The sequence below is a fragment of the Delphinus delphis genome, chromosome 10 (assembly GCF_949987515.2).
Source record: "Delphinus delphis chromosome 10, mDelDel1.2, whole genome shotgun sequence".
Classification (NCBI taxonomy): Eukaryota; Metazoa; Chordata; class Mammalia; order Artiodactyla; family Delphinidae; genus Delphinus; species Delphinus delphis.
The window spans coordinates 97,413,761-97,428,068 of NC_082692.2; the positions used below are offsets into that span (position 1 = coordinate 97,413,761).

General features: G+C 50.4%; 1 protein-coding gene across 3 annotated transcripts in view; it reads right to left on the reverse strand.

The window, feature by feature from the left end:
- Window positions 1-14,308, reverse strand: part of ATP2B2 (ATPase plasma membrane Ca2+ transporting 2) — a 346,709-nt gene that overhangs the window by 78,840 nt on the left and 253,561 nt on the right. For all 3 annotated transcript variants that reach the window (XM_060023054.1, XM_060023055.1, XM_060023053.1), the window contains one exon: window positions 1,453-1,650. In XM_060023054.1, coding sequence (XP_059879037.1) covers window positions 1,453-1,650 — 198 coding nt within the window. The remainder of the gene's footprint in view (window positions 1-1,452; window positions 1,651-14,308) is intronic.

A 14,308-nucleotide genomic window follows, 5' to 3' on the forward strand; every position in this document is an offset into this window, starting at 1 on the left:
TCACTTCAGAAACTGAGTCTTCATCCACTTTATTCTCCTTCCACACTCAGAGAGCGGTGGCTGGCCGGGGAGAGGGAGAATGGCTTTTTTTTTTTTTTTGCGGTATGCGGGCCTCTCACTGTTGTGGCCTCTCCCGCCGTGGAGCACAGGCTCCGGACACGCAGGCCCAGCGGCCATGGCTCACGGGCCCAGCCGCTCCGCGGCATGTGGGATCTTCCAGGACCGGGGCACGAACCAGTGTCCCCTGCATCGGCAGGCGGACTCTCAACCGCTGCGCCACCAGGGAAGCCCGAGAATGGCTTTCTTAGAGCAAAATTTCCCTTCCTGATCTTCTAGGACAGAGGTTGGCGAACTTTCTCTATAAAAGGCCTGAAAATGAATATTTCAGCCTTTGTGGGCCTTGCTGTCTTTGTCACAGTCATTCAACCCTGCCGTCGTGGTGGGAAGTCAGCCACAGACAGCATGGAAAAGAAATGGGGGTGTCCCAACGAAATTGCATTTTTAGACGATGACATATGAATTTTCATACAATAGTCACGTGCCGCGAAATAGTATTATTTTGATTTTCTTTCAACCGCTTAAAAATGTAAAAGCCAATCTTAGCTCACGGGCCATATAAAAACAGGAGGTGAGCCAGAGTCGGCCGTGGGCTGAAGTCTGTGGTCCCTGTTGTGGAATATCAGGTGCACAGAGCTCTGACGTCATCATGGATTTTTTCGTAGTTGCAGGCCTTGAGGAGCCAGCAATTTCGGGGTTCTGAGGAGAAACCCAGCGTTGGAGCTGAAACAGGGTCGCGCAGAAGCTGGAGCACCCGGAGAGCAGGGCACCTGAGCACAGGGCTGATGCCCTGTCAGATCAGAGCGTGGATGTAGGCCCCGGGTGAGCGATTCGGGGGCTGTGTCTCCAGCTGTGAGAGTGGGGAGCTCTTAGAGAGCAGCCTGGACAGGAGTTCGGGGTCACCCACCCTTGGGCTCCATCCAACACAACCAGAGTCTCTCAGGGAGTGGTCTGGGCAGTGGTGTTTTTAACAAGTCCCAGTGCAAAACCTGGGGACTATTTCTTCGCTGGGTGACCTCGAGCCAGTGAACTCACTTCTCTGTGCCTTGGTTTCCTCATCTTTAAGATGGGCATAATCATGGACCCTACCTCATGGGGTTGTTAGGACAGCCTCTCAGCCCAGAGCTCGGCACCCTGTAAGTGCTCAATAAACACTCACTCTAACATGACCGTTGTTGGTCCAACCTCTGCATTTCACACATGGGAGAATGGGGGCCGGGCACTCTCCGCCTGGGGTCGGGCTCAGCCACCCACTAGCTGTGGGTGAGGCCCTGCCCCTTGGGCCTTGGTTTCCTCACCCGGAGGGAGCCATGGCCGCAAGCTCTTAGTGCCCTCCTGTGTGGCCAGGCACGCATGTTGTCGGGTGGGCAGCAGGGGTCCCAGGCCCTGTCTTACCTTCGTTGTTTTCACCGGGCGGGTGGTAGAAGGATAGCCCCAGGGAGATGATGGCCGCGATCTCCAGGATGATCAGCGTCACGTCTTGCAGTGCCTCCCAAACGAGCTGCAGGAAGGTTTTTGGCTTCTTTGGAGGTATAAAGTTTTGCCCAAAAATCTGCTTTCTCTTTTCCAGGTCTGGAGCGGTACCCGGCAAACCTGCGGACAGAGTGCAGAGAGGTTGGCCTGGGGGCCCAGGAGACACACACACGTTCTGGGAATCATCCACACGGTGGAGGGAGGAGAGAAGGGGAGAGAGGCAAAAATGAGGCAGGGGGCTGGCAGGCACCCACCAGGAGCCCGGCGCCCAGTGTTCGCTTTGGCCCAGAGGGTCTCCTGAACAGAGACACTAGCGTGCTGGGGTGGGAGGACTGGAACATTCTGCTGTTACAGTTTTGGGGCCTCGTGGTCTAATATCTACTATCATAGATAAGCTATCACATCGCAGCTTCTAGAACTCCAATAGTCTGTCGTTCATTCGCTCATTCATCCAGTTATTCATTCAACCCGTGCTTCTCTCGCTGCTGCAGGCCCGGCCGGTGTGAAGGCTGGGGAGTGTCCCGAGAAGGGAAAAGCCCCACACTCCGGGATGCAGGAGCTCAGCGGTCCTGGGAGTCCCGCAGTCTACGGCTCAGGGGTACAGGACGTGGCCATGCCGCCTCCTGTCTGGGTTTCTAGGTGCTGATGCCGACCATGAGACACCCACCTACCGCCGCCCAGAGCCGGGCTGGCGAGACCTCCTGGGAGAGCCGGGGGCGGCTCGTTCCCAAAGAAACCCCACACCTGCCTTGCCTAGCAGTGCAGGTAAGCACTGGAGATCCGCTGTCCTGCCTGTGCACGGGAGGGAGGAGCCCGAGCTAAGTTATGCCCATTTCATAGAGGAAGAGACCAAGGCCTTCAAGAGACCCAGAGGTGGCCTTGACGCCGCTCCTGGGACCTGAGAACCCAGGCCAGCCCTGTTCGAAGCACATGGAAATGTTGTGCTTCATACCTGGGAGCTCCACACCCAGAGCAGGCAGGCACGATGTAGCATGATTCAGGGACTGCAGGGAGGTCCTTGTCTTCCTTCCTTTGCCCAGTTCTACCCACAGACAATGTCTGAAATGCTTCCCTTTACCTAAAAGCTCCAACTCCTTTAGACTCCCTGGGAGGGGAGGCCATCGTTGGTTCTGGACACCATAGTGTGAACGAGCTTCAGGCTTTTTCCTGGGAGCGGGTTTTGATGAGGGGAAGAAGGGAGAATTTGAGAGGGTGGTGGGCCTCTGAGGAAGGGGCTAGGCACAGTCAAAGGTGGCCTGTTACAGCAGTTAGCTATGCCTTTGGTCAGCCAGTTCCTTCCTCTGAGCCTCAGTTTCCCCATCATGAAAACAGGAGAGCTCAATAGAATGTACGGACCCTGAGGAGCCCAGGGATTTCAAGGTCTACAGGCCCTGAAGTGATCTTGCTGGGGTCTGTTCACATTTTGGGGCTCCTCATAAGGTTTGGAGTAAATGAAGGTTTCACTAAGAAGTTTGGTGACAGTGGGACCAGCCCACCTCCTGGGCTCCTCCTGATTGATTCAAGGAGAGATGAGTCTTTGAATCTCCTGAGTGTCTGTGATTCAAATGTTCTGGAGTCTACCAGTAGTGTGACCAGTAGAAAATATGGGTGCCCTCCAGGTCAGGGGGTCTAGCCATGGCTTAGAGGTTCTGTCATCCGGTTGTTCACAGGCCTAACATTGAGATCCTGGGTCCTGGGTCAGAGCACAGGGCAGGAGCTGCAAATGAGAATAGCTGTGGGGTCGGGCAGGTTTTGTGAATGAGTGAAGTAGGTGGGTGGGAGGCAACAGGGAGTGATGGGGACTGGGGCAAAGTGAAGAATCTCAGCCCTTCTAAAGGGGATATTTCTCATCTCCTGTGGGGGACTGTGGGCCCAGTGTGGTAGACTCTCTGGTCTTCTAAGACAAACTGGACACCTGGAATTTGATGTAAAATTTCCCCATTAAAAACATTCCAGGGCCAAACACAACATATCCGTAAACTGGATTTAGCCCGTAGGTGGCTAGTTTGAGACCAAGCACCAAGAACTCGGGTGGGGCTGGGAGTCAGATGTCATGGGCTCAAATCCCAACTTGGAGTGACTTACCAGTGCCTCAGTTTCCCCTTCTGTAAAATGTGGGCAACGGCCGGGCCTACCTCACAGGGGCAGGACGAGGCTTTGGCAGGCTGTCCGTGTAAGGTGCCTAGTGCTATGCCAGGCACCAGGTGAGGATATCGGGTTATTATTGTCCAGTCTTAGGAGGTGGAGTAATTAATCACGACCTCCTGGAGGCAGAAGACTGCAGGAAGACTTCCCCCCAATAAGGTGGGGAGGAGGGCGGTCAAGCTGAGGACAGGCACAGGGGAAGGCCATGGGACTGCAGACAAGCCACTTCCCTCTGGACCTCAGTTTCCCCACACGTGACATGAAGGATGGGCTTGGCGGAAGGCCGGGGACTGGTAGCTCTGATGCCTTATATCCAAAGACAGTTTTCTCGATAACACGTGGATGCAGCACTGCTAGTTTATGTGCACACGTGTGGACGTGGCACAGAGTGGGACCAGCCGCTTGTGAGCAGCCAGACACTGTGTCCCTCTAGCCGTCGTGACACACGTGGACATAAATGTCTCCACTGATTTAAGTCCCCTAGTCTGGCTGAGTTTCCACCCCTATCTCCGCTGTAGGAATTCCTAGACCCATGAGACCTGTCAGCCCATGGCTCTAGAATGTCTATGTAGGCAGGAAAGTGGGCACTGGCAGGAGGGTGGCAGTGGGCGGTGAGGACCTGGTTGGAAGGTGGGTGGCCAGGACTTCATCTAGAAGCTGTGAAGACGTAAATTATCTGTATCAAAGAAACGGGCGGTGGGGGGGGGGAGGCGGTCCAGTGGAGGTGAAGGCCCTGAATAGGGCTGCCCGATAAAATACAGGATGACCAGTTAAATCTGAATTTCAGATAAACAGCAAATAATTTTTTAGTATAAGTTATGTCCCCTATAATACTGGGGACATACTAATAAAAATTATTTTTTACCTCAATTCAAATTTCACTGGATATCCTGTATTTCACGTTGTTAAATCTAGCAACCCTACCCCTAAAGCACCCCCCATCCCCTCCCCCACGGTTCTCCCATTGTTGGAGTAGGACAAGTCCTGTGGTCAGCCAGTCTCACTCTCCCACTTGACAGGCAGGAAAACTGAGGCCCAGAAATGGGGAAATGACTTGGCCCAGATACAGTGATTCAGCTGCAGAGCTGGGGCTGGACTCCTGACTCCTGGCCCAGGCCCTTTTCACCAAGGGAGGGGCTTCTCATCTTGCTCAAATGAGAAGTGAGTGAGCTTTAAAAAACTAAGCCTTATTGCACACACAAAAGCATGGACATTTCATACCCTCTCTGTCAACCTCATTTAAGAGATTTGATTCAGACTGTCCTGAGGTGACCTCTGAGTAGCCTTTATCTCATCTCCTTGGAAAAAGGGAGGCCAGAAGAGCCATTTTTCTCTCCTCCTGCAAAGGGTTCTTGATGGTTGAATGCAGACATCTGAGATGTCATCATGAGAGGAGCTTCCCTATCTTTCCAGGAGGGGGCGCTCTGCAGAGCAGCTGCCTGCAGCCTCAGGGCAGCTTTCAGAAACAGAGGGACCAAATTCCAGTCTCAACCTGCCACTAACTGAGACTTTGGGCAAGTGGCACCCCTTCTCTCAGAACCTCAGTTGCCTCACCTGCAAACTGGGGCAGAGGGACAACCCTCTGCTCTGCCTGCTGGGGAGAAGGTGAAAGGCCGTGCAATATGGGAAATGCCTGGCACACAGTAGGTGCCCAGAATCTGGGCAGAAAATCCCTTTGAACTCATATGCCACCCCCATACGGCATTGCCAGCAGGGGCAGAGTATTCGTCTTTTCACTGTTCTGGGACCTTGAGTGACCCTTTAGAGATGCAAGACCTACACCCCCCTCCTCCCCCCGCCCCCGCCACCCCTTTCCCTCCACTATGTTGGGGCCGCAGACAGTGGGGCACTAAATGCACACATACGTGCTCTTAGGTGATCATCGCTTTACATGTGGCTTGCATTCACTTCTCCTGGCCATTCTATAAGATGGCAATTCTAAACTCCATTTCATGGATGGAAAAATTGAGGCTCAGAGAGGTAAGGTGACTTGCTCAGGGTCACACAGCTAAAGCTGGGATTTGAACCCAGGTCTCTGAGGCTCCACAGCTGTACTATTTCTACATTGTGCCAGGATGCCTATTTTAGGGCCCAGGACCCAAAAGCTAACAACTCCACTGTTCTCCTTGTTCTCGAGACAGCCTTTGGCTATAAACAGAGACTTGGCAATAGACAAGAGCTAGCTCCCAGGGATGCCAAGCACCTGAAGAAAACGGGAAAATTTAGTCACCAGGCTGGGTGTTGCTAAATATTTCTGTTGTCGCTGTGGTGTAGGTTCCTCCATTAGCATAAATAAAAGCCTTATATTTTGAAAGAAAAAACCCCCCATAAGCCCTTCAAAAGCTACAACATTTATAGAAAAATGCATTTCTGTCTTTGGAAAGTGAGTGGGCTAAATCAACTGGGGTGCATCCAGTCCATAAAATACTATGTAACAATTTTTAAAAATGCAATCCATTTATATGTACTAACATAGTACAAACTGAGTGAAAAAATCAAGTTGCAGAGCAATGTGTATAGTTTGATTCCATTTATGTAAAACAGAAAACTCAGGAAAACCATAATTTATATTTTCTGTGGGTACATGTATATGTAAATATGTAGCAAAATGTCTGTAAGGATCTGCTCCAAACCCATGACAGTGGAACCTCTGGGGAGGAAAAGGGCACTCTGATTGGTTGCAGTGGTTGGGACTCTAGCTTTGACTGAAACATTTTGATTTTAACCAGGAGAATGTACTCATGTTTTATTTGAATGATTCAAAGTTTAATTTAAAGGGGGAAATCAATATGTACTGTAAGAAAATACATGTTTTTTTCCATGTAACCTTTAGACATGAACTTGGAGACAAATATTTCTGGGTTAAAATCTTGGCTTCAACACTTAGTACCTGTGTGTACCTCCGCCCAAAGAAATACTTAACTCAGATCCAACCACTCTCCTTCACTACCTGCATATTAGTCGTAGCCATGTCCCTACTGTTACCCTCAATCCATTCTCCACCTAGTGGGCAGACGGATGGTTTAAAAGCATAAAGTGCACTGTGTGAATGTCAGATCCTTGCTGGAAATGCTCCAGGGGCTTCACTGCACAGAGAAAATCCATTCTCCTTGCCCAGATCTGGAAGGCCCTGTACAGTGTGGTCCCTGCTTTCTTCTGAAGTCTTATCATCCCCTCCCCACCACTATACTCCAGTGCCACCAGCCTCTGTAGTACGGCTTCAACACAGTGCCCTCCTGCCTCAGAGCCTTTGCATGTGCTGTTCCCTCTGCCTGGAATCCTCTTCCCCTCATTTGCATCTAACTCAGTTGAACCTGTCTCTCTCCCTGCCCAGGTCGGACCCCTTTTTGAATGCTCTCATACCTCACTGAAAATCTCTTTCATTTTAATTTTAATAATTAATAATGTAATTGTTTTTTCTTAGTGTTGGACTCTCCTGCTGACTATTAAGCACCATGAGGGCAGGGACTGCATCTGTCTTGGTCTGATACACACTAGCTGTTCAATAAACAGGTGCATAGGAAGAAAGGAGGTGAGGAGGGTGCAATACTTAACTCCAAAGCAATGTCTGCTCTGAGGTATTTTCAGGCTGAGGCCGGGGCTGGGGGGCAGGGGAGATACTCAGGGTCTCCTCCTGTGTCCAAGGCGGTGGTCTCCTCTGTCCTTCTTGTTGATGAGAGGGATGGAGAAGCCTCCAACCAGATCTCCACAAAAGGACTTGTTGGGGAAACACACATGTCCAGCCTCAGCCTCACCCTGTGGTATCCCTCACACTTAGGGAGGTACCTGAAGTTACTGGGGGAAACTGTTGGTGAGATCCAGTATCTGACATAAACATCAGGAAAGGAGAGGCCTTCGTTTCTGTGATAGTAGTTTCTCCTACTCTTCAAAAAGGCAGCTTTATAGAGGACCAGGAGGCATCTCTTAGAAATAGAGTCTCTCTCAGGATGAAAGAATTCTGGGGGGGATGGGAGAGCCGGGAGCAAGGGAGAAGGATGGTGGCGTGACAGTTTTTACCCATGAAGACCCCAGAAAGCAGAGAGTAACTCCCTTGAAAAAATTTTAGGAAATGGGCCCTCATCCCTGATCTTGTTTGAGCCTCTCGACTCTGCAGAGGGTGTATTAAGAGGTCCACGTTGCAGATGAGGAAACTGTGGTTCACAGAGGTTTAGGGACCAACCTGAGTTCGCATACCTAAACCTCAAAACAGTGATGATACTCATGTTTTCCCTGTGACGGCATTTTGTTATCCCCATCTTACAGATGGGGACACTGAGGCATGGGGATGTCAAGAAACCTCTCCTCTGGAGGGCAACTCCAAATCTGTCTGAATCTAGAGTCTATGTCTGAACCACTGTATCATGACCCCCAGAACATGAACCTGGGTCTCTTCACCGTATGTAACCATTGCAAGCTCTTCCAGCCGGGCTGATCCTCATGAGGGAGGCTGGAAAGGCATCAGGAATAGCCCCATTTTACAGATGAGGAAACTGAGGCACAGAGAGGGGAGAAAGTGACTCTCCCCAAGGCGAATCCTTGAGAGCTCAGGGATCCGCACTCTGGGCCAGCCACAGCTGCACTCTCCCTCCTTTGAAGAGGAACGTTTCAGAGCCTTGAACCCTGACATGCCCCTTGCACTTGGGTCACCTGGCAGGTTCTGAGCACCTGAAAGGCTATATGGCTGGAGGCTTAAGGAGGTCTGTGGAATCAGGTAGACCTGAGTTTGAATTCTGGCTTTGTCACTTTCTAGCTATATGGCCTTAACCAAGTTATTTACATCAACAGTTATGGACCTTGGTTTCCTCATCTGTGCGACGGGGATAATTGGTACCTACTTCCTCGGGGGACTCACGTAATGCACGCAGCATTACACCTGGTGCAGGGAAATACCCTGATGAATGGAAATCACTACTGGTACTATTATTATCTGCTAAGGAGCTGCGACATTTGTTTTTGTGTCCAGGGCCACAGCCCCTTGGTCCTCTGTGACTCCAAGCTGCAGCCGTGGTAGGCAGCTCTGGAGCACAACGGCCATACCCCCATGTGCCCCCCGAATTTGTCTTCTGCTTCAGGGCTCTTCCTGTAGCTGGGTGTTCACTGGGTGTCCCCAAGCAGGGGGCCCAGAAGTGCCGGCAGTTACCCAGACCACACCCAGCGGGAGCCGGGAATCAGATGACCCAGGCTTGCACCCTTAGAGGGACAATTCTGAAATGCATCCCACACACTCCCTGCAAAGGTCCAGCGGGGCTGAGCCCCCACTGCCCGCAGCAGTGACCAGCTCACCTCCCATCGGCATTTCTCTCTTCCCTGCTTTCCTCTCCTTGCTCTCTCACTCCTGAGATGATTCCCAAACACACCACCTGCACCCCATCCTCGACTCACACCGCTTTTGGGGAACCCAAACAAAGACAGGCCGGCGGGGAGTGAGCACGTGAGAAAGCCAGGGATCTGGCGTCCCACCTTGATTTTCCTCCCACCTCTGGCCGTGTGACCTCGCTGGGCCTCTGCTTCCTCTCAACGGAGGGGCTGGGATTAGCCCTGTGAGGGCTCTGCTTGCTCAAAAATTCCGAGATCCTCCTGCACACTTGTCTTGTAACTGTATCATCCATTCATAAAACCGTTAACTGAGGGGCCTTCTAAGGCTGCTGGGTCAGCCTGTGTCCCCGCACTCAGCGGAGGTGCTGCCAACCGGGGGAGGGCGTGAGCCTGCCCTGTGCGGAGGCACACCGGGCACAGGGTGTCCCACCGATGATGTCACTTTGGTGGAAAACCTCTTATCTCCTCTTGCTCTAGCTCCAGTGCGCCTGCGCTCTCTCCGCCTGGCCGTTTGCCTGCCTCGCTGCTCTGCTGGCCCGCCGCCTCCTGGGATGGGTCACTGCCTTCCTCAGGAAGCCACCCTGACTGGTCCCGCTCTGATCTAGTGGCCCCTCTACACTGCTCAGCCCCCACGGAAGTTATTAAGTGGTATTTTTTTTGACAGTTCTATATTTTTATTGTAATTTATCCCTTTTCTGAAACCATGCTATTTGTACCCTTAAGGCTGAACATTTTGTACTCTGTATTTTATTATTTATTTTTTGTTTGTCTTTTTAACATCTTTATTGGAGTATGATTGCTTTACCAGGGTGTGCCAGCCTCTGCTATCTAACACTGTGAATCAGCTATACATATACATATATCCCCATATCCTCTCCCTCTTGCGTCACCCTCCCTCCCACCCTCCCTATCCCATCCCTCTAGATGGACACAAAGCACCGAGCTGATCTCCCGTGCTATGCGGCTGCTTCCCACTGGCTATCTATTTTACATTTGGTAGTGTATATATATATGTCCATGCCACTCTCTCACCCCGTCCCAGCCCACCCCTTCCCCTCCTCGTGTCCCCAAGTCCACACTCTATGTCTGCGTCTTTATTCCTGTCCTGACCCTAGGTTCTTCAGAACCTTTTTTTTTTTAAGATTCCATATATATGTGTTAGCATATGGTATTTGTTTTTCTCTTTCTGACTTACTTCGCTCTGTATGACAGACTCTGTGTCCATCCACCTCATTACAAATAACTCAATCTCGTTTCTTTTTATGGCTGTATTAAGTGGTATTTTAACTGACTCCTGGGATTACTTAATTTTGAGCTCCTGAAAGGCAAGACCTGTGTCATTTCATTGTGTGTCCTTGGTTATGGCTGGCACACAGGAAACACTCACTGTGTGCTTGTGGAGGAAAAACAGAGGGAGGGGAGAGAGAGGGGGAGGGAGCAAGAAAGGGGGAGAAGAAGGGAGGGGGAATCATTGGCTGTGAAAACACTTGGGCCAATAGCTCTAATGCTCAATCACAACACAGATACGCAACCCTCTGGTTAAATCCCTTGTTCTCACCATCATCACAGGCAACACTTAGTGTTTACTCCGTGCCAGGTTCTGTGCTAACCGCGTTCACATATACAAACTCATTTAATCCTCCAAGTGGCTCCCTGCAGGAGATACCATTATCATCCCATTTTACACACAACTAGGAAGCGACAGAGCTAGAACTGAACCCAGGGAAGCTGGCTTGAGTCCTGTTCTGAACTAGTCTGTGTGCGGCCTCCTTCGTTTGTTCGTTCATTCATTTATTCATTCAGTAAACTGTGACTGTGCACCTCCCTGCACCAGCATCCCACCAAGCACCAGTCGCACACTGGTGAGCAGAAATGCCACTTCCCACCCTCCCTGGCTTTGCTACACCCACCTGGGGGCCTAACTGTGTAGTGCTGTCGCCATACATGGCCTCATAATCTTCCGGGGGCAGGTGAGATATGCACCTAATTTGGGTCCTCTGGGCTTAGAACTGTGTGGTCACAGCCTCCAACAACTAACCATGGCTCCGGCTGTACCACTTTCCACAGCTGTGTGACCTGCGACAAGTCACTCACCTTCTCTGGGCCTCTTGGGCTATAAAAAGGGGAGATCCTGCAGACCTCAGAGGCTGATGAGAGGGTTATGTGAGGCAATGCCTGGCATAGAGTGCTTAGTATAGTGTGTGCATTGAGAATTATCCCCTAAATATACAGGTTAAAGGGCTTCAACTACAGAAGCCAATAGCCTTTGGACACTCCATGGAGGAGGAAACTGAGGCTTGGGGAGGTGAAGTGACTCATTCGAGCGCATGAAGCCATTAGCAGCGTAACCGGGACTAGAACCCAGGTCTCGAGATGCCAAGACCCCATTCCCCTGCTGTTCTACGATGTAGGCTGTGCTCTGTGACACAGGCTCTTTCGGGACCAGCTGAGCATTTGCGCCAGGAATCTATCACTGATGTTGATGCTTCGCTGCACACTGCTGGGCGTTCTTTTGTGGTTTAAGTGTTTTGTGTGTCTCTCCAGTAACTTGACAAAGGCCACCTCTGTCGCTGCCTGTGCAACAGAGAAGGGTCAGCACTGCTTTCATTTCAGGGGCAGGGTACTTCCCGTCCCCTCACTCAAGGGCCTGGCATGGCGGTGGGTGCAGCATGGGGCTTGATAAAGATGCTTCATTGACCCAGGCTCACGCTAATACCAAGAGCACGGGGACCGCCGGGAAAACACACTCAGGGACTCCAACTGGAGCAGACATGGTCGTCACCACATCCATCTCCTGATTAGTGGTAAAACCCAGTGATGTCTCTCTCTAGAAACCTGCCACATTCTCTCTGAAGTGTTTTATTTAGAGGTGTGTTGCTCTGGGAGCGTGCGCTTCCTTTAGCAAGCTGTTTCTGTAGTTTTGCTAACTCTGAGCGCTAGAGAAGTGTTGTGTGCCTGCTTTTAGGAACCTGGTTCTTGTGAGGCTTGAGGGCCCACAGGTCCCCGGCCAGCCCTGCGATGCTGGTCCTGCTGGGAGGTGAGTCCACCCTCCTCTGGGGGGTGGAGAGACGGTTACTCTGCTGACCAGCCATGCCCCTGCTCCTGCCAGGTTGGGGGCAGGGATGCTGGCAGGTCGACTGTGATGCTTTCTTGATAACTGGAAGGTGACAGAACACTCTCTCTTTTTTCTAGCTGTTAAGCTGGCTGTGAAGGAGGAAGGGTCGCCGGGGCCAGTCACCGGTGAAGCCATAGATGGCTCTGAGGCCAGCTCTTGCCCTAGTTTGCCAGGCTGTAAGCTCCATGGTGGAGACTGTCCTGTTACTTCGAATAGAGCCCAGAACATAGTAAGTGCTCATGAAACAGGCGTGGCATGAATGGCTGGCAGGCCACAGAGCCCACAGTAGGAGAAAAGCACACTCCTAAAGTCTTCACCGAACGATAAAACTGAAGTCACTTGAGAAGAGTTAGGCTTCTCAAGAAAGTTATCAAACTGTACCCTCAGAATATTATTCTTCATAAGAATGGATTATTTTTCACTAATTGGAATGAATGAATAATAATAGCTCGGTGATTTTGCTTAAAAAAGGGTTCCTTAAAAAAAAAACTCTTAAAGAGTTTAAGTGTTTATAAAGATAGAACTACCACACGACCCAGCAATCCCACTACTGGGCATATACCCTGAGAAAACCATAATTCAAAGACTCAGGTACCACAATGTTCATTACAGCTCTATTTACAATAGCCAGGACATGGAAGCAACCTACGTGTCCATCGACAGATGAATGGATAAAGAAGATGTGGCACATATATACAATGGAATATTACTCAGCCATAAAAAGAAACAAAACTGAGTTATCTGTAGTGAGGTGGATGGACCTAAAGACTGTCATACAGAGTGAAGTAAGTCAGAAAGAGAAAAACAAATACCGTATGCTAACACATATATATGGAAACTAAAAAAAAAAAAAAGTTCTGACGAACCTGGGGCAGGACAGGAATAAAGATGCAGACGTAGAGAATGGACATGAGGGAGGGGGAAGGGTAAGCTGGGACGAAGTGAGAGAGTGGCATGGACATCTATACACTACCAAACGTAAAACACAGCCAGTGGGAAGCAGCCACATAGCACAGGGAGATCAGCTCGGTGCTCTGTGACCACCTAGAGGGGTGGGATAGGGAGGGTGGGAGGGAGACGCAAGAGGGAGGGGATATGGGGATATATGTATACGTATAGCTGATTCCCTTTGTTATACAGCGAAAACTAACACACCATTGTAAAGCAATTATACTCCAATAAAGATGTTAAAAAAAAAAAGAGTTTAAGTGTTTAAACTCTGTAAGCCTTTAAAGTCTTTCTTACAGACGGAAGATACATGGTTCTGACCTGGACCTCAGGTGGTTTACACCCAACCTTAACTTCGAGGCCTCCCTGTTCCCACCTCTGCTCCTTCATCAGCCCCTTTCTTCTTCTATTCTGGCTTTCAGAGAGTGGTCCGATCTGAAGGCTCCCCTTGCCACCCCTAGGACAGGGGCCACAAATAAGTTTCATCTTGCAAGTCAACTGTGATTGATTAGCAGGGGTTACCTGGAGTTGAATTTGAGGAGTCTGAGAATGGGGATTGATTAGTGATGTCTGCCATAGGTGTGGGTTCAGGATGTGGGGGCCTGTGTTTCAGGTATTCACGGTATCTCTCATCCTGTCCTCTTTCTCTTTCAATCCCTGGGCCAAGATGTTGAGGGGCCCACAAGGTAGCCCCACCTGGTTGTTTTATTTACATCTCCAATTCAGGAGGTCTAAGACCAAGCTCTTCGTTTCCTTCAAATCTATCCCTCCTTCAGACCATACGGACCAGCCTCCCTGGGATTTCTTGGGTTTGACCTTTCTTGTTCACTCTTGAGGTCATCATCTGAGTTCAGGACCCTAGCGTCTCTCATTTGGCCCTGTCTGCAATGGCTCCTTGGTGGGTCTCCCTCCCAGAACCACCAACCTCTGACCCACAGTGAATGCTGTTCTGATTCCCCTTAAGTGTCCATTAGACATTTATTTCCCCACTCTGGAAGTTGCAATGGCTCTAAATGTTCAACAAGTAGTGTCTAACATCCCCTGTTGAACAGTTAAGACTAATCTCTCTCTCTCATTCATTCATTCACTTTTTTTTAAACAACTTTATTGGAGTATAATTGCTTTACAACGGTGTGTTAGTTTCTGCTGTATAACAAAGTGAATCAGCTATACGTATACATATATCTCCACATCCCCTCCCTCTTGCGTCTCCCTCCCACCCTCCTTATCCCATCCCTCTAGGTGGTCACAAAG